This window comes from Aptenodytes forsteri, unplaced genomic scaffold (genome assembly GCF_000699145.1).
Source record: "Aptenodytes forsteri isolate BGI_AS27 unplaced genomic scaffold, ASM69914v1 Scaffold186, whole genome shotgun sequence".
Classification (NCBI taxonomy): Eukaryota; Metazoa; Chordata; class Aves; order Sphenisciformes; family Spheniscidae; genus Aptenodytes; species Aptenodytes forsteri.
The window spans coordinates 76,620-97,936 of NW_008793959.1; the positions used below are offsets into that span (position 1 = coordinate 76,620).

The 21,317-nt window shown below is 43.1% G+C and overlaps 1 protein-coding gene across 1 annotated transcript in view; it reads right to left on the reverse strand.

Annotated features, from left to right (window-relative positions):
- The window catches only part of STX8 (syntaxin 8), a 111,171-nt gene that overhangs the window by 73,880 nt on the left and 15,974 nt on the right, over positions 1 to 21,317 (reverse strand). The window contains exons 4-5 of the mRNA XM_009285212.2: positions 21,017 to 21,141; positions 19,453 to 19,545 (exon numbers count right to left, since the gene is read on the reverse strand). Of these exons, the coding sequence (XP_009283487.2) occupies positions 19,453 to 19,545; positions 21,017 to 21,131 (208 nt within the window). The 5' untranslated portion in view covers positions 21,132 to 21,141. The remainder of the gene's footprint in view (positions 1 to 19,452; positions 19,546 to 21,016; positions 21,142 to 21,317) is intronic.

A 21,317-nucleotide genomic window follows, 5' to 3' on the forward strand; every position in this document is an offset into this window, starting at 1 on the left:
AGCTGCCCGACCTGAAGGCATCACGGACCGCTTGATGCTGGTACCACACTTGATGCCGTACGACCACAGCAGGTTCCTGGACCCTCAGCTTGCAGACTGCACGGCCAACTCATGCTTCTGCGGAGAAGGCAGAGGCATGCCTGTATTATTCTTGTAACGAATTCAACAACTTGAAAACAGCAAACCCAAGAGCCAGAGCTGTTTGCTAAGAAGGGCTTTGGTTACTAAATGCAGAAACCCACATAAGACATTTTTCTCTCGTTCTCCGAATTTGGAGATCATACACGCATCTTATGTATACCACCAGCTACACAAATGCCAAGAAGGGAACTCATTTCCAGTGAAAATTAAGATACCAATGTCCCTCTCACTTACTGAGAAAAGGAAGTACAAGCAGGGAGATAACTAAAATAAACTAGATAAATTCAAGAGAAACAGGGTAGTAAGCACAATAAGTGGAGCAAAACAGGGGTCAAACGCTGTCCTTGGTAACCTCAGCACGAAAGGGCCATGCTAAGCACAGAAAGAGTTTTAGGAGGGCTACTTCAAGAAAACGCAGGCCCGACCACCCGGTGCTCGGTGTCCCTGCCTGAAAGGGGCAGGAAACGACTACACATCTCTTGGTCAACGACTCTTATTCCCCATCAGTAGAGCCACACTGAGCTGAGAGCAGTTTAAATGAGAAGACATGGATGCAGAACATTAGTCCTTCCCTTATTTACTTTATTGCATTTTCTCATTGGAGAAGAATTCATCGGCAACAGTCGTAAGACAACTTAAGGAAAAAAATATAACACTCGGGGCCATTTTCAGGAGCAAATCAAATGAGCGGAGTCACGCTTTCGGAGGAGCTGAGCCACAGCGCTAGAGACACGAGTGTTACGGCGATGCCAAAACTTTGGCTCAGCACCTTGCAAAACACACCCGAGGTGCATTAAGTGCATCTCATCGCTGGGATGGAGAAAGAGACCCAGGAGGCAGGTACCCTGCTCCCAAGACATGACCGGAGGAGAGAGACTCTTCACTACCGAGTAGCTGGATGTGCTCAACCTGCTGAGGCTTCTCTGCTGTGCAGCACTGCGGTTGGGAAGGAACACTTATCTCCTCCTCCCCTCCAGATGGCACTTTTTTATTTTTTTTTAAACAGTTGGGCAATTGTTTTAAGAAGTCTAGGAGGGGAAAAACACATTCCTCTGAAACAGCATCATTGCCAGGCACAGGACTGCAGGATCATCAAACCTGTAGCCACTCGCTGACCCCATGTTTAAAAAGCACCTCAGAAATAACATATAGACATTATTTCAGGCAATATTAAAAGCAAGAAGAAAAGCGGTGCCTTCTTTACACAAGGGATAAAATATACCTTTTGATTTCTAACTCTCCTCTTTAAACGGTTTATTCTCTGCTTCTCTCCCACATGGAAAGGATGAAGAATTATTGGGGAGGGTAGTGGCTCAGGACAGTTTAAGTGTGCATGAAACGGCTGTTCACTCTCAGCACACCACTTGTGCTCTAGCGAGATTGCCACAAACCCATGACACCGCTCATTTGTTCAACAAAGTTTCATGAATTCCAGCTGGAGACTCCTTTTTTCTTCCTCCAGGGCCAAAGGGAAACTTACTGATATTTTTCATGTTTAGGATGTGGGGAAAGGCACACAGGAACATGGAAATGTATTAAATTGTTGGATTTCTCTTCCCCTACTCCTCCCCCTTTTTTCCAGAAGAAGGGAGTCTTCCAACCCCTAAAACAGATCAAAAAAGCAGGCTGCATGTGAATAGCATCAGCGAACACTGAATTCATTTACCCCTCTAAACCCCGTTCACCGTGTAGAAGTTACCATACACTCACAGCAGCAATCAGCAGCTCAACTCCCAACTCCTTCAGCTGGCGTTAAAAAAAAGATTTTAGTCTGGGAGTACAAGAACAAGAGCATCCACCCCTCTGCGGGAAGAAACACGAAAGCAGACTGATAACACAAGTGATCGCTACAGCACTCGTGACAGCTTTAGGCTGGCTGTATTAGCAGCTAATTGGTTTTCAGCTTCAGGCAGAAAGAAGAGAAGCAGCGTCTGACAGCCACTGCCAGCAATGATACGTCTTCCCAGTTTACCTAGGAGCTTCTGAGCAAAGCTAAAATTGGAAATTTCAGTGGTTGCCACAACCGCTTTGATTCAAAAACACCAGAGGATCTGATGGGACCTTCAGCAGAGCAGCGATCGACAGCCCGACCTACCAAGGGCAGCTGGGCAGGACTGTAACTGTGCAGCGTCTGCAGCTTATTTTCATAAAATAACTGTTAGCGAGAACTATTGGAAAGCTTCCCCCCTTTCAAAAAACAAATCTCTTGCTAAAGTCAATACTGCCAGTCAGTTTATGAAATGTTTTTATCCCACAACTGAAGAATGGCTTTTCTGCTGTGTTTGTTTTGGTGATGTCAGTACATTCGGATGACTTTAGGCACACAATATCTGCTGCTTTTAAAGCCCAGCTGCTCTATTTAATCCCTGTTAAGACTGTTTTTCCCCTTCAAATTTCTTTAAACATTGTATTGGGAGGCTTGTTTAAAACATATTCCTTATAAAGGCTCCTGGCAACTCTGAAATGAGAGTGTTTTTCTTAATCTTCCTACTAACTTCAGAGGATAAACTGTTCAGCTCTTACAATTTAACAGCATGGACAATGTTAATGAGTTGGACGAGAAGGCAGGCCACAAAACTCCCGAGGTCCCACACCGCTTCCCTCCATCTTTATTCAAACAAGGTCTCCTGACACACTCTGACAGATCAAGTGTCCCCGAGTCGGGCAGAACAGCCGAGCATCTTCAGTCCAACAGCCAGCCAGCAAATATTTACTAATGCATATCTACTAACTGAGGTCCTCTTTACCAAGTAGATGCTGTTACTAAACGTCCACCGGGACTTGTAGAGTAGAACAGAAAACAGTTCCTGGGCATTTCGTGCATGAAACTTTATTTACCTTCCTATAGAGATGATTCCTGTAGCTGTCTGACAGTTAGGGTCAGGTTCACAGCTGCATTTTGCCTTTGTAGAGAAGAACGTCGATCATACTTCAGTTCAGTTTCACATCAAATACATAAAGATTTTTATGACAAAAAATAAATATAACCACCTTTAAAAATATCAAACAGGCAAAACTCCACACACATCCTAAATGATCTAATTGAGCTTGTTATCAAGCTGAAAACAGTGTGAAGTAGAGCAAGTCTGGCATATGCTCTCTTTAAAAGGTTCCCCCCCCCCCCCATATTAATGTTTTTTCTCCATTATTCACAAAAACCCAAAGCCTTCTCTTTCAGCCGGGATGGAGACATAGACACACAGGTAATTCAAAATAGCTGTCGGTTGTCACTGATCTGTAGCCTGCGTACCACTAAGAGCAAGAGAAGACAGGGGAAGTTGAGAAACTCCCAGCTGCGGCTGGGCGACAACGTATGTCCTGCTGAAAGCAGTGAATGAGCACAGCCGTTTCGCGAGCAGACAGTCCGAGTTTCTAATGGGCTGGCACATCGCTTTTCCTACAAGGGCAGTCTATTATAACGAGCTCCCTCCGCCTTGAAAATTTGGTTTGAAATGCCATCACAGTTGCACTGTGCCTACTCAACAGAAAGTAGAGTGAGAAATTTGTCTTATGCTCATAACAAGGCAGTAAGATTTCTTTTAAATCAGCTTTGATTATTAAGTTTCCGATTTATGTTTGCTTCTGAGGGGTGCAACCTTCCACCACTTAACAAAACCTCTCTTGCCATTCTCTTCCAACATGAATTGCAGTTTGATATAGAGCCAGTTAGGAAGCATACAGCAGATCTGGGGTTTATTTCCATCTCAAAGAGTTCCCTTATGCTAGGACGTGAAACAGAACTGTGCCTCTTCAACATCTAACTGCAATGTGGGGAGACAGATCACAAGGTATTCCATCCTGAACACTGACACGAGTTGGTGCAAAAGTCGACTAAATACGCTGGTTTCCTTTCTCCGGCACCTTGCCTGAAAGATAAAATCTGTTTCAAGTGCTAAGGGAAGGTGGAATTGGTCCTCAACTCAGATGTCAGTCTCTCCCATCTGCATTCTGTGCCCCGTCACACGAGTAGCTCCATGGCGAGGAAAATGAGCTCATTTTCTGTCAGTAGCACCCCAGAGGCACAGCAAGCCCAAAAGGTTGTGAAGTGCTGTGCTAGGAGAAGTCCCAGCGAGCTTCTTGCCACGTGCCGAGATCCAACAGACAGCACCAGACCACTTTTCCTAAGAGACGTTACCATGCACCTTACAGCCGCCCACCCCACCTTCCTCCGGCCACATCGACATATCGGCAGAGCTAGATTTCAACAAATGGATGCTGAGTAAAGACCCTACAATCACCCGGCCTGCCCTGGAGGGAAGCAATACAGAGCTCAGGATGGAAAACCAATGACCAGGTTAAATCTGTTGTCTCTAGTTCTGGTCCAGCACAAGAAAACTTTGAAAACAAGTTTCAGAAAGCAGAGAACAGAACTGGAGGGGAGGGATTAGACAAGTCTCTGGAATGACAATGAACTCGGGAAGAACAGGAGGTTACTAAGAGTCATTTAATAAAAGTCATTTTCAGTCAACACAACACCCAGATGTGCAGAACCTCTCCTATCAGTGCTTTTCTACCTCCTTCATGCTCAACATCACTGAATATTCAACCTCTCTGCTTTAAGAGTAAGCACAAACTACTGTGGATGAAGGTGTAGCCCTGTAACAAAAAGGAGGAATACACTGATTTTACATACAAACCTTCAGACCTTCCCTTACAAAAGTCCTGTGGTCTCCAACTATGAAAGTAATTTTCCTTTCATTGAAAACACACCACCCACATTACCATAAGCAAAACTATTATAGTTCCGAACATTGTAACAAAGCATCAAATGGAGTTTTTTGGTAAGAAGTGAAGTCACAACAGCTTAACTAGTGGAAAGTACTACACTTCAGCTAAATAGGCTCTATTCAAGTTTAAGCACCACTACAATTACCTACAATTAGTGAAGTACCATAAAACAGTGGGAAAACCCCAACTGGTCAACACTGACCCCAGCTGCCACACAGATGCACCAGTACCAGAAAATGCATAATCCAGCCCAAATTCTCACAAGCTCTTTGATCATTAGCACATGAATGTGTACCGTGCTACAGTCTTCTCTCTCTCTATCCACAGGCTGGTGCTCTGACGCAGCTTGGTCCCAATAATAATTTCCAAGTGAAAATACTTATTTGTAATGGGAACTATTACATAAAAAGTAGTCTATGTCCTAAGCTCGACCAGAAGGAAGCTTTCCTCCCAGCTTATCTGATTTTCTATTCATTTAAAATATCATGTTTCGGAAGGCCACCTTAGAGTTCAATTCACACTGCTAATTTTCTTTGGCAAAAACCCATGTTATCTACAAACATTGGTTGAAAACCCAATTACAGTAATGTGATACCCACACCCTGTTGCATAGCAACCGGATAACACAGGGATACGGAAAATGTTGCTATTCCAAAATAACAGCAGGTAACGGAGCTGCTTCCTAACTGCAAGCAGAGCTACGTCAGTAAGATGCCCAGGTGGGACGCAGGAGTTCGAGAGGGAAGGAAGAGCAAAATTAAGAGGTGCCACCCCAGTCCCCCAGCTTGCTTGGGGCACTGTCCTGGACACCCCCAGCCTGGAATGATCCCTCCTCCCTGAGACACTGTCCTGCTTCGCAGCTCGTTCCTGCCGAACGCCGCAGTGCCGACGGGCATCTCCTGCTTCCTCTCCACCTGGTGAGCCCTACCCCGGCCTCTGAACCCTGGAAAAGGGTGAAGTGCTGCTTACCCCTGCAAGCCCAAGGCAAAGCTTGCTCAGGGAAACGTTAGCTGGAGAAAACTAAGCGGACGAATGAATAGGTCTCTATCAGAGCATCTTCAAGGAGGTTTCAGAGGTCCAGCTCAGCCAAGTCGTGACAGATTTTTCCTCACCAGAGGCTAGCATCAGTCCCCTCCAGCACTACAGAGCTATACTACAGTAGAGATACTAGACCTCTGCAACATAAAAGCAATTAGAAGAGTTTCAACACAGTAAAATAAATCATTCACAAGTTTCTTCCCGAAATCACCATTTTTTCCACTGTAATTCCCTCGCATGCAAAAAAAAAAAAGCCCATGCCAAACAACCAGAAAGAAACAAAAATCTTCTCTCCTCTCCACCCCCAAAAGTAAGACTTTGCTCTGCAGTCTTTGCAAAGGGAGGGAGTGGACACCGGTCGCCTCTCCCCAGCGCTGTTGCAGGGCATCACAACCATGTGCATTTGCAATCAGGTACCAGCACAAAGATTTGGCTGCCTTTGTCAACAGTAGTTGGTTGTCTCGTGTCACCGTTCTCTCTAGTTTCAGCATGGCGCTATCAACACAAAGGTCAGAGTTACATAGAAAAAACATTTTGGGAGTTTATGCCAAATGTTATCTTATTTTTATGCGGAGTCTGCCCAAAACAGACCAAAACCAACCTTCTCCAATCTCTGGCAGTACTTGAAACCAATATTCCTTTCAGCATTTCTGCTAACTCCAAAGGGAGATCGATGCAGCAGGTTCAGCCGAGCGGCCGCAGGGAACCCTGGAGTCTCCGGTCCCCAGGTCAATCCGCCAGGCATCCTGCTTCAGAACTGGGAACCCCGTGGCCTCGCTATCCCAGGGCCAAATTCACCACTTTATCAGAGGCAAAGGTATCCCTTGAATTCCTGCCCCGAGCTTGGAAAAAAACCCATCAGGCCCAGATGTTTCAGACTAAAGACTCTGGACTCAGACCAGCATTTTTCAGCAAAACTTGGTTCTATGAGAAAATTTCCAACAAAATTTTGAGATCAAACACCACTGGAGTTATTTCAGAACAATGCGATCTACGTTGCCAAAAGACATGTTTGATAGTGCCCCTGCACTTTGACGCCAGCCGGTTCATATTACGGTATCTTTTTTTCAAGTATGTGATTTACTCCCTTCGTGCTAAAGTGTTTCTTATAAAACTCTGTTGGGAGAGAGTAAAGAGAAATCTTGTCTGCTTCCATGTCCAAGACCTGTACTACTGTCACACTGGAGGATTATTCTAGTTCTTGACGTCTAACAATAAAAGCAGTTCACTGGGGGCAACAAGTACATCACATCCACACTGAGAGGTCATCAGAGCAATAGAAAAGGACTAGAGTCAGGCAGCAAGGCAGAATATTTTTCACAATACATGGCACAAACAGGATAATACCTATATCATCTTATTTGTTTTGGGATGCATAGGGATAAAACACATTTTAATATATCAGCAAGTCAAAAAATTACGCTCATAAGACTTACTCCACCCAAGCTTGCAAGGAAGTTACTTTATTATTTTTTTTTATTTATAAGAATAATAATTATAGTACAATTAGTTTATCTGGTTTTAAGTGACCTCAGGATGCTTTAAGATGATATCATTTTAAACGATCATCACGTCACCATTTTAAAAGCATCCCATGTTTATGTCACATTAATTATGTTTACGACTGAAATACAGCTTTGAGCAAGCAATTGCTCCCAACACTCTTATTTTATTTCTGCTTCCATCCAGTTGTGATGAACTGTGTACACACATCCTACAAACGGGCAGCCGTGGGGGCAACTGCAACGTCTGAGCGTAGCCAAGTATTACCTGCCATTTCCAGGCTGGATCTAACAGCAGATTTTATAAATATCTAAGCAGTATTTAAACAAGCAAGAAAGCCACATTTCCCATTCAAATACTGCACAACAGAGATCCATCTGCACGCAAGCACTTAGAGCAACCAGCTTTATCCTGCTTTCTGTTCTTGCGATGGTCAGAGCACTGCAAGATGTTGCATTTCATTTTCTGGTTCTGAGAGGTGCCGATTACCAAAGCAATTCCATATGTTACATTTATTTATTGCAGAACAGATCAGCAGAGAACTGAGACTGCCTGGCGACTGATAAACATGCTAGGGTCTCTCCATTTTCAATACAGGTGCCCCAAGTAGATCTGTGTTTCAGGACTGCTCAGTAAGAGAGCGGGGCTGGAGCGGCCTCAGCACCAGTCTGGAAGGGATTTTCCCCAGCACCGCTGGTGTCAGCCTCCTCGCTGCATCCATCCACGCTCTCACCTGCTGCTGCATACACTTTGAACATTTCGCTATACATCAAGCGCAACCCCACCAGGCTACAGGAAGGGTTGCCCTGATCTCAACCCACCTCCAACTCAAAACCTGAGCTCTCATAATTAACAGTATATCCTGCTCTACCACCTCACCTCAACTCCATACCACCGTATCCAAACTCCTTTTCACACTATTTCTCCCTGGCATTAAAGAAAAAGGTCTAACACAGAAGGGGCTAAAATCCTTCCGTAAAAACCCAGCTCCCACGAATTCTATAGGCAAAACTCTGGCACTTAAACTTTCTCAAAAACCCAACATCCAACACTTAAAAACTGCAAGGCAAATCCGCCCACAGTGCCGCACCTATGAACTGTGCCCAACTTCTTTGGGAGCAGCAAACACTGCTTGATATTTTGAGTTGTGCTGGACACCAGTCTAACATTGAACGAGTCAGCACCAGTAATTTTGGGCACAATAAGCCATAATCACCAAAGGACTCCACGACATAAGCATCGGAGAAGCAATATATTCTGCTCAGTGTCTAGGAGAACAGCAGAGAAACAGCAAGGATAATATCTCCGTGCAAAGACAGGAGGAGAGAGGAGCTGGAAGCACACTCGGAGGTAATGGGAAAACCAGGAGAATCTGCTAGAGAGCGCTCACCAACCCGCTCGGTGGTGAGTAAATCCAGTTCAAAGCACTCTTCGGATTCCAGCAATACCTCACAATAATAACGTGCCCAGAAACATGGGTTTCTTATTCTCTCTTGTGTTGTAACCGTTCAGGTTTTGACCCTACAAGTTTTCTGGGAAATCTATTAAAAGCCTATTAAGCATCCAACAGCCCACTCACCGAAATCACCATGACGCAAGAGCATATGGTTCCTACCAAGCATGACTTTCTTTTAAGCCCGAATATCACCTTCCTTCCACTAATGCCTAGGCAAGCAAGTTATCACGTGATGCGGGACAGAGCAGTCACCTACTTTTCCCCCCCCAAATCCTCAAAACATCCTCTGAAAAGGGGAAGGGACAGAGGAAGCACTAAAGTTAGTGTCTTTTAAAGTATAAACTCTCAAGCTGCATTTCATTGCCACAAATAGCAAATATTTTAAAATAAAGCATTATTTTTAGCCTAAGCGGTGCTTAACGATTTGAGAATAAAATATTGCCCAGAGACAGCGATATGTCATCATTTGAAAACGCTGAAGCAGACGCGTCCTGTTCACACTGAACACCAGCTTACAGGGAAGCAGTCCCCCTTTCCCCCCCCCCAAATCCTCAAAACATCCTCTGAAAAGGGGAAGGGACAGAGGAAGCACTAAAGTTAGCGTCTTTTAAAGTATAAACTCTCAAGCTGCATTTCATTGCCACAAATAGCAAATATTTTAAAATAAAGCATTATTTTTAGCCTAAGCGGTGCTTAACAATTTGAGAATAAAATATTGCCCAGAGACAGCGATATGTCATCATTTGAAAACGCTGAAGCAGACGCGTCCTGTTCACACTGAACACCAGCTTACAGGGAGCAAGCGAGAAAGCGTTTGGGACCCTGTCTCTAGCATGCAATTAAAACCTTCCCTGATTCAGCCAAAAAACAGAGGGACAGCACTCAAGGAGAATGAGCCAGATATAATACCTTGGTATTATCTCTGAAGGTAAAAGAAAGTTACACAGAAACTCCCGTAACAGTTTCCTAGATCTTCTAGCAAAGGCTGTTCTGCACGGGACAATTTATTTCCTGCCTTTCTTTTCTGCAAGCAGCGACTGTAAGGTCAGGATATATAATTTCAGCTGCTCACAGACAGGTATGCGATTTACCAAAAAGGGGCTGTAAAGGAGAACAGACTGGGTTTGTGCCTTTCTGCTTCTTTACGATGCATGACACACAGCCACCCTAAGAAAGTAGGAAAGCAGGCTAGGAAAACAAATCCCCTCTCTACGGTCTCAATTTGAGATTTTTTGAACAGGGGGAAAAGCTAAATTAACACGGAAAAAAAATCATCAGAGTGTTGAAATATCTACAATTACAGCTAGGTTTTGTTTTCTTTTTAAACAGTTTAAATCAAATGGCTGAAGAAGCAGATGGGAAAGAGAACTCTCTTTTGCTAAAAGTTGAGGCTTATTTCCCTATTAGAGCTTTCCATAAGCCCTGCTCGAAAACTAAAGACAAGACTTAACAAACAAGATGTTTAAGATCATAATTCTTATCGAGAAATCCTGAAAGGCTTAAAAAGTTAGAAACTCCTTTTTCCTCAGCAGTAATTTCTCCAGCATTTCTGATCACCGTGAAGACAGATGAAGGAAGACAGCTTCCCCCCTCCCCACCGCGGTGTGGGTGAGGTAGGGATTGACTAACTGTGGAAAAATCCACATAATTGAGAAGACAAATGTTGAACAGTTATTTTACAGCTTGAACTATTCAAGGAAAAATGCTAACTGTGCCAAGAGGCCAGACAGACTCATTGTGTATGTGTGTGAGTATGCAGGAGCCCAGTCAGATTTCAGAAGTGCAACACTTTTATCCTCATCCAGGTTGTGCCTTGCTGGTTTATCTGTTTCTGTAAGCGCTGCATCAAGCTGTAAAAAAATACTGAAAGAAAAAGTATCATCTCCCAGTATTATGTGTACATAGAGCGTAACAAAAATATACACACAGGCTTGGTAGCATGACCCACTATTAAGGCCATTTGTTGCTTCCCATGAGAAGGCCCTATTTTTGGTTGCTTAAAATGATGAAAAACTTTAACGACTCAGGCTCAAGATTCCTAACTTGGATGTCTGCTTCCAGATGAATTTAAAAAAAAATAAATTAAAGTTTCAGCCAAAATATCTCAGCCATTTCAGAACAATGCTGTTTTTTCCATGTTAAGACTCTCCAGTGGCCTCAGGACCTACAGTACCCCAATGCTTTCACATTAAGACACACAGAAGTTAGAGGGAGATGGAAAAGGACCCAGAAGGGGAACTAGTTGAGCAAGAACGCTGGAATACTGACGGGCAGTTACAAAAGTGAGGATACGACATTCAGAAGGGGAGATTAAAGGTCAACTCAATAAAAACAGCAGAATGAGAAGTGTGAAGGAAGCCAAGTTGTAGGAGAGAGAGGAAAGAAAGAGCTAGAGAAGGTCACAACAGAAAATAAGAAGTTGTCTAGTCCATCTCCTGTTCTAACTCAGCTCAAGCTGTCAGGAACAATACATGTTCTTCAAGATGTCCCACAACAGGGCCTTCCCAACCTCCTGACACAGCCCACTTCACCGCTGTTGGAATGATTTTCCTGCTCCTTTTGACCTCGACTCAATCCCATTACCAAAAGCCTTCTCCCTCCCCTCTCGAACCAGCTTGTTTCATTCTTCAAGAACCTTGTGTTCCCATCTCAGCCTTCTTTTCTTTAAAAACTCAGCTACCCCAGCAGTTCATCTTTTCTGGTGGGTCATGCCTCGGTGCTTTAAATCATGCTTTTGCCTACCCTCTGGGCCTTCTCCCCAGGTCCACATTACCTTGAAGAGTTCTGGCCCAACCCGCATGCTGTCTGTCCCCTCCTCGGTGCCAAGTGTAATGAAGGATCATATATTCACCAAACAACACTGGCTTGTACAGAGGCTTTTCCACAAATATTATACTATCCAGTCATGTTTAAGAGTTGACCCTATACACTATAGAATCATAGAACAGTTTGGGTTGGAACGGACCTCTAAAGGTCATCTAGTCCAACCCCCCTGCCGTGGGCAGGGACATCTTCAACTAGATCAGGTTGCTCAGAGCCCCGTCCAACCTGACCTGGAATGTTTCCAGGGATGGGGCATCCACCACCTCTCTGGGCAACCTGTGCCAGTGTCTCACCACCCTCAGCGTAAAAAATTTCTTCCTTATATCTAGTCTAAATCGACCCCCCTTTAGTTTAAAGCCATTCCCCCTTGTCCTGTCGCAACAGGCCCTGATAAAAACTTTGCCACCATCTTTTTTATAAGCTCCCTTTAAGCACTGATAGGCTGCAATAAGGTCTCCCCGGAGCCTTCTCTTCTCCAGGCTGAACAACCCCAACTCTCTCAGCCTTTTTTCATAGGAGACGTGTTCCATCCCCCTCATCATTTTTGTGACCCTCCTCTGGACCCACTCCAACAGGTCCGTGTCTTTCCCGTGCTGAGGACTCCAGATGTCTGTATCAGTACTGCATCAGTACTGGATGCAGTACTCATCTTTAATTAACCCTTACAGAAGAGCCACTCCTTGCAGGCAGCCTGACTGAATTTCCCTCTAGTTTGTCAAGATCATTTGGAGGAGTTCTAGCATTACTCCCAATATAGCTGCAGTCTTTCGCATTTTCGTATTACATGCGAGTTGCATGAGTACACTGTGTACTTCATCATCCATGTCCTTAACAAAAATGCTAAACAGAACCAGACAGACCTACACAGCCCAACTCAATACATCCTTCTATTCCAATTATGAACCACCAGTTCCTAATTTCTGAGTTATCCAATCAACATCACATCTATTGAAAATTATTCATTTGAACCCATGCTTCCATAGACTACTTACAAGAAAGTCTCATGAGACAGCATCAAAGACATTCTTAAGTCAAAATGACACCTAGTTTTTCTCCCTTACTCATAAGGCTCTTCCGCAGAGTAAGTCCAAACTCATTTGACACAACTGACTCTTAAGAAGGACTTACATGTGAGCCACTGCAGACTTGTCATCTCATCAATACTTGCAAATAGTTTGTTTTGTTGTACCAGAGTTCTCCCAGAAGAGTTTGACTGCTAGAAACACATTCCACCAGAGCCTGAAAGGGAGCACCAAGATGCTTACTCCTTATCCTTACCTCTGCTGTCAGCAACTGTCCATGAAGCCCACAGGCAAGACATCTCACCTCTCCCATGCTGCTCCACATCATCCAACACCGGTAAAATTACCCTGTCAGCCTACATTGCAGAGGTCCCTGTGTAGGTGTTCTCATCTATCTGCTGACCCAGGCTTGGAGACAGATCCATACTGCAGTGGCTTCCCTGGTTTTTCCAGTTTTCTTTTTAAGAATACCAGGAAATTTTACAGATAAATAAACACTGGAAACACTGAAGCAGCAAAGTCATGTACTTAAAAGGTTAGGAAATGCTATAAATAATACTGTTTTGTGTAGATACCTTTTTTCAATCCAATGCAAACTCAGTGTAACCTTGGTTTTCATTACACAGCTCCTTCAGCAGGCAGCACAGGCAGGGCTTACTTCCTTGACAGATACTGAGTATTTTGTTCTATCCTCATCATCCAGCACAAGGCTGCATTCCTTACGGACTGCACACAACTCCAATTCTGCTCTGAAGAGTTAAAAGCTTCCTCCCAGACCTTCCAACGATGGCCCTCCTGACAGTAAGTACGAGTGTATTTTGATTTTGACAGCTTCCTTGGGAGATGAAACACTATCATCCCCAAGTCAGAAGGAAAAACAAGGAAGTTAATAGTTAAGGTTTATTTTGGACGTTCAGTAAAAGAGGGTTTGAACCTCTTTTTAAAAAGCCAAAACCAAACCTTATCTATCCTTCCAAACAGTACTTCATATTCCCCAGTACTTCATGGGGGATGGACTTGATGATCTTTAATGGTCCCTTCCAACCCAAACTGTCCCATGATTCATTACACCCAGAGCACAGCCCGCACCAATTTTTAAGTGTCAATGCTCAAAACCTCTGCAGACCCGACCCTACGATGCCAAGTCAGACACACAGAAGGGAATCACTCCTGAAAAAGCTTGGTTAAGATGGGTTAACCACCATCACACGGAGCTCCTGGGCAAGAGCAGAGATAGTTTTATGCTCTAAGGCAATGTTTATCTGTTGCTGCCACCATAAACACCTCTTACAACCCTTGCCTTACTAAACATTTTCCCACACCTAGAAGAAATGCCACCACAAACACCTCTTACAACCCTTGCCTTACTCACTAAACATTTTCCCACACCTAGAAGAAATGAGGCAGAGACCTTACAAATAGTTCTTGTCACCACGTATACTCAATTCAACCCCAGAAGAGATCGAGTCCTATGCACAAAATGAGGCAGGACCTGCAGAAAACTGTGTGCAATTGTTTTAAGCCTAGAAACACACGCAAGAAGTGCCATCCAACCTCAGTTTTGGCATTCCCCAACTTCTGAGTGTTTATATTGAGACTAAGTATTCCACTATTTGCATCGTTCATGACAAAAAGCAATGTTTTAACATGGGTGTTAATTTTTCCCCTAAGAAGGGTCAACTCCAACTAAACAGCATACAATAAAGACAGAACATTTCCCCAATAAAACTGAAGTCATTTCTATTCCGTACAATAAACTCAGGAAGCAAAATAAAAATCTGCATAGTATGAGGTCAGTCAGGCTATAGACAGTTATTTTACGTCTGAATATTAAAGACATATGCTTCTCTGCAGAGGTTTTCAGAAAACTTGAACCTGCTGGTGCTGAGCATTTCTCAAGGAATGCTGAACACCTTCAAATCCCAGCAACCAGAGGACTTGAGCCATCTCAGAAGGGGGTCAAAGCATGCAGGATTGTAACTCTATATGATGAAAACATATATTGTTTAAACAAGATGGTGAACATTTTTTAAAATTTAAAATTTAATCTTTAATCATTTCTTATTTACAAACTAATCCTAACAATGAGGTAATATATCCACAGCCCCATTGGTTTTAGTCTCGTAACTCAAACATATTCCGTGTACAATGCTAATTAGTTTGTATTACAGCAAAAATGTTCTTAATAAACAGAAATACGAAACGACTTCAGGGTTCCTTTTTGATTATGCAATAGCCATGTAAAACAATCTTTAGGAGAAGCATTTTACTGCACATATACCTACTGGGCTGTCTGCACCAGAAGAGATGGGCTTGTGGTTAAACATTGCCCTGGGAGAGATGAATCACATCCCTGCTGCACTATAATTTCTGATGTTATTTTCAACAAGTCTCTGCATCATCAAGAATACTTTCACTCACTTTCTCTGATTTTACAGGAATATTTCTCTACGCATGTATAGAGCAACAGCTAGAACAGGGCTCCAGTCTCAGGTGGAGTCTCTAAATTGCATTTTGATGGGAGCGTGTCAGGTTAACAAAAATCGTGTACCAGGCAAGTCACAGGCTTTGACCATTGAACTGGCACCAAATGAAAGGCTGAGGAGCTGAGCTCACCTTGGAGGCTTGTGTGCCACCCACTATCACCAGAGGTGACACAGCAACCTTTACTTGCAAAGCTATTAAAATAAAATAAAATACATAATGCTTCAATTTTTAGTTGGTTTTAGAAATTTGATTTTGACAAGAAATTAAAAATGTTACATAAATGTGTAATTAAAGCATCATTATGACAGATCATTTACTTAAAATGAACCATTTTGGTTAAGAACATCCTGGATATTCACTCTGTATATAGCATTCTCTTGACCAGTAAAAGGACGTAAACAGTAGTCTGGTTTTGCAGCTTATCTATTTATGAATGTATTTATGCTCCGACATAAATTTTAAAGGAGCCGGAAGCAAAAGAATCCATCCTTGATGGTGTATGCCAAATGGAGAGCAACACAGTAAAAATGCCAAACACTACAAATTTTGCAAGCCACCGATATTTACCATCCGTCACAGAGTACTATATTCTCATGCAAGCATGCCACAATGAGAAAACAACATCTCTATAAGGGTAAAACAAACAGCATTCAGAATTTCTGAAAGCATTCTTCCAAAATTATTGCACTAGATTAGATTGCCTCATCAACAGGGCCAGAGGCCATTTACACTATTTTCTTTCTTTCTTTTTTTTTTTTTATGTAACAGATGAAAGGATTACAGAAAGTTTTCTGGGGCCAAATTTGGAATTAATGATGGGAAAATTCTTTTGCTAATCCCCCATCTCTCCCACTGCTAGCAGACTCCTGAGGCTGGAAAAAAACAATGTCTCCTGGTACCCTGCTTCTACTTTGCTCATCAGTGCAAAATACTACGCTCAGGAGGTTTGAAAAGAACACTGGGCTTTGAGCAGAGCCATAAAATCTCAAGGACAGAGCTATACTGAAAATCTGAGTAAAGAACGACATGAGACTCCAATTAAAACTTGGACACATCGCAACCAAATCAAAGGATGGGACTCATCTGCTCGGAGCAAATGTCTGCCAAGCAGCCACCTCCATCCAAGCCCAGGCTCGCTTTACGATTAGTGGGGGAAAAAATGGGCTTTTCCAGGACACGCTGTGCCCTGCCCCGAGGTGGACCTGTCAGGCAGGCCGGAGGGGTCACACCTGAGCAATCCCTGCTGGTGTCTGCTGACTACGGAGGAAGCTCGGAGAGAGAGGCCAAAAGACAGGCGCTGCAGGGACGTGGAGCTAAGGGAGGCTGGCGTCACCCAGCCTGCCCAAGGAGAAGGGCCGACTCTTCTGGAGCGCGCAGCAACCACTGCAGCCGGGCCCGTTTGCAGGACGCCCTCTTACAAACCTCGAACGTTATTCCTCGGCACTGCCTGTCAGCCCACCAGTGAAGTAAAAATAGATAGCGCCAAGTAACTACCCTTCTAAAAGCAAAGTTTAATCATTTTTCAGTCATTTAACAAACACAAAAGAATTTACACATACCAACTCTACCCAAGAAGTAAACTTTGCATAATTAATCAGGATGCCTCCAATACTTGTGCATCTGCAAATGCACAGCTACACCAACTGGCACTCAAGGGAAAATGCCTCGGGCCACCTCAAAGAGCTGGGAAGTGCAAATACCTCAACTGAACAGAGAGCCTGAGCTGCTAGGGAAGGAAAAAAGCAGGCCTGAATAACAAGTTGTCTGGAAAATAAGTACAGTTACCCAGCTCCCTAAAGCCTGCTTCATTAACTATCAGACATTATCAGCTACTTCTGAATTAAGCCATATTTTATCATAACGCCAGAACAAGCTAAAGGCACCTAATTAGTTGCAGAAGGTGGGAGCGTCCAAAGCAGGTCAGGGAAGTGGAAGTCAAGCTTCCCACGGAAACAGGCAATGCGATGGAAAATTTGACTTGAATAAAAAGAAATACTGATGCAGCACTTAATGAAGATGAACTTCCCCTGCCTCCCCACAACACAGACGATGGCATTATCACTCAGCACTAGGAAGGAAAGAGATTCCGATAAGGGGAAATTACAGGGCAGTTATCCTCATCAACCTGACCATGCAACTGTGACACGAGATTGGCAGAGCGCCCGGGAAGTCTGTAGATAGTTAAGCACAGGGCATAAAATAAGATGCGTAAAGGGAAAGTAGCCCCTGGAAAATATTGCTAGGGATTTCAGATTTTCCAGTGTGCCAGTGACAATGAAATGCCTGACCATATCCCCTATCTGCATCAAAAAAAAAAAAGGCGGGGGGGAGATTGCATAAAGTCAGAGAAAACACGGGAGTTCCACTTGCTCAGTAGTGATGAAGCCAAGTACTGAGTGATCTGGTCCCCCGTCTGTAAGAGTCAGACTATTTCCCACCTTCTTCAGACTGCTTAAAGATCTCCAAATGACGCACTCTACATGGCTGGCAGGTTTTACTCTCGTGATTCTAGGACAGCGAGAAGCAGAGGCAGCTCGGCGTTTTCTCTTCCCCCAGGATCTGGCCCGCAGTCAGCAACAGGCAATCCTCACCACTTTTTACTCTGAGCACTCGGGAAAGTTTCCATCTTTTGAGAAGGAGTTGCCTGTAGCTCAAAAAAAGAGCTCACATGAAAACATTAAGAATTTTGCTCTAGGCTTTGTAACTATCTGTAAGACAAACAAAACTGGCATTATTTGCACTATTTGTAAAAAGGAGGGTTAAATGCATTCCCAATTTCACAGATGTTTCAAGGCTTCATTGCTAGAAAAAGTCTGGCATGGTCACGCAGAATTGCAATGGTACAATACACATTACCTTCAGGGTCCCAAAAACATAAGGATTTGGGGAACCTTCCCCTACCCCCAGCAGAGGGAAATGGGACACAGATCATATATTTTCCTGATGAGAAATCAAAGTTTCACAGAGAATTAGTAAACATGCTCATGCCTCCCACCTGTTTTCTATTTAGAGGAAAAAAGCAATTAATATGACTTTTTAAACAACAGTTAATAGAAGAAACTTAGGAAACTGAGATTTCTAATTGAAAATGTCTTTACTCACATGAGGCAGAGGATCAAAATATGACAAGGCCACTAAGCATAGTTTCTCCCAGCTGCACAAACCATTTCTTAACAATCTTAAGATTAATAAACAAAGACATATTCTAGACATTTCATATCCCTCCTGGATTTAGCCATGTATGCAAGGCAAACACGAGAAAGCCGTCCTCTTACTTCACTCTCAGCTGGAACGGAGAGCCCAAGTAGTACTTCACGTTACGTGATTGTTAATACGGGAACCCCCTTCACTCTGAGCAGACACGCAGAGAAATACAAGGGGAAAAAAATACAGTTCCAGGAAGAAGCCGATTTAAGTGTATCATCTATGAGCAAGTAAAAGGACATTTACCTTCTCAGTGGTTAAGTACAACACAACCCAAGGATAAACCATATGGCTCAAGTCTTTGTGCAAGGGAGAAAGCTGGCAGGGTTCCACGGCTCTAATTGAACTATTACCGTATTGCAAGAAATGAAAAAGTCAGAAAGACTGGAGGATCTGCTCTCCTAGGGACAGTTTATGTCATGCGAACAATTAAGTGAGTAACAAAGCATATTTAACAGGAGAGCAATTCCACCATTTGGATACCGGCTCATTTTAAAGAAAATAGGTACTCTTCTAGTTCAATATCGCACTTAATTTGATCCTACATTCAATGCCATGAAACCTTCAAAATCCAAATCATTTATAGCAAACAATACAACGCTTCTCCCTCAATCACTGGCTCAAGACTTTTCCATTTAATTAATAAGGAAAGACACAGAATAAGAATGCTCAAGTGAAACCCAGCAACACATAAAAGCTTACCATAAAAACTGTCATAAAACCAAAAAATGCAAAAGATCGGGTACAAAATTAATTTTTTACTATGTACAAATAATCACCAATCTTTTCTTTCAAAAGGCAGGCTTGATAAAAATATACCAAGTGTTATACATTGTATACGCACAGCAGGGAATGTAGCGAAACACAATAAATCAACCAGGTCATGAACCGATAGACTCTGTAGTGGTTGTTTGTACATAAACCTCTACAGTATTGTCTTGTTACTTCGCAGGCAAAAAGCAGTGCAGTTGTATGAGGAGTGGAAAAAAAAAAATCACCATCTTATATAAGAATGAGGCAAAAAAGAGCGTCTATGAATCTTGTTCTTACCATTCTGTTCATCCAGCTCATTCCCAATTTCCTGCCCCATTTGCTTTTGCCGGGATATGATTGAAGAAAGAGCATCGAGTCCAGCATCTTGCTCTGCACCAGAAAAATATATAAAGTTACATGAAAAAAAATTGCTGATATGCCAGGCTATGTACCATAAAAGATGCAGAAGCGGAGAAAAAGATCTACTCTGTGCTTAAAGAGTTAAAATGTATTAAGAAAAATACATCAACACAATATGAAAATGAATCCTTATGGCAACAGCACTCTTAAAATAATGTGAATGATGGGTAATTAATTTGTCTGCTCTGGCTGGGACATTTAGTTGAGGGTCCAAAAAAAAAAAATCCAAGAATTCAACATTGAGCTGTTACTCAATCATAAATGCAGGAGATTTTCTGGCACACACATAGAGATCCCTGATTAGCCTTTTTAAATTTTCCAAGAAACTTAACATGAAGAAAAGACAAACAGGTGATGCAAACACCAAAGAATTCAAATAGATTTTTAAAGCTGCAAGAGGATACAAAGTGCATGGAAGAGAGCCTGAGACAGAGGGGACACGACGGGGGCAGCTAAAGTTTGACGTGTTCCCATCAGCTCTGCAGAAATTCCTTTATTAAGACCCATATCACCTCTGCTATTCCAGTTTGCGGGTACCACGCAGTCCTTAGTAAGCACCTTAACCAAAACGTGCAGCTCTCCTTGCCCAAAGTCGTCAAGAAGAGATGCTGGAGGCTGGACTGCCAGTGGTCTGACAAACTGCAAAGCAGCGACGTTGCAGAGAGCAAGACTGCCAGCCGGCTGCAGTCCGGGAGCCAAAAATTGTACAGGACGGCCAGAACCCCCTTCCCTTCAACAGGATGAAGGTCTGGCCCCCAATACCTCTTTCAGCCTCCCCAAGGGAAACCTATGGCGTCATCAAAAACTGGAGCCTGAGGTTTCTCCTGGACCATCCAAATAGAGTTCATGCCATCCTCCTGAACTGTAGCTGTAAATGTTGTTTCACATGCAGACTGAAGCGGGCCTTATCTGGAGACTGATTTCATTTGATCACTTCCAATACTTTAACCGCATAGAAATTACCTCATTAACCACCTGATGTCCTCAGGCTGAGGTTCTCTAACACTTCCAGAGTTAGAGATTCCTTACGGATGCTGAGGGCCAAAATCTAAAGACCCTTTTTATAGATTAGTTAATTCTTACCTCGTTCCAATTCAAAAATACATCTAATGCACCCCAGCCTGAGGCACAGCAGCGATACCACTACACTCAGTGCAATTAATGAGATCTCCACTGCAAACGAAAACCATGAATATGGTCACAATCAGGGATGCCCTGTAAGGTCTTTGAAAAATTTGATTTGAGAAGATGCTTCCAGTTAAGAACATTGCAAGCACAATACTGCTCCTGCAAATACATAAAACAACCACCTGGAACTATTATGTTTGACATCTCCAGATAATAAAACTTCAGCACAGGTTATCGTATTGACTTTCTAACAAGGGCTCCTCTCAGAATCCTAGCGACGCTTATAAAAAAAAAAACAGAAAGACTCTTGTACCTTCTATGATCCTTCGCTGCTGCTGCCTGAGATCGTCAAAGCCAAGTCCTCTGGTTTCCTCAGATTCTTCCAAGAGCCACGGGTTGGTTACACCTCGTTTGACTCCTCCCGTCATTAGGCTAGATCTGAAAATAACTTCAGTAAATAATTTTCAACACAAAACCCACTCATCGTATAATTTGTGCTTGCAAGACTGGCTGACAGAGACCGCAGTGTATGTATTTGTTGCACTCCATGTGATTCTCTGCAATCATTGAAGAAATTAGCCAAAAAGATCCGACGATCTCCAATAACAAGTACA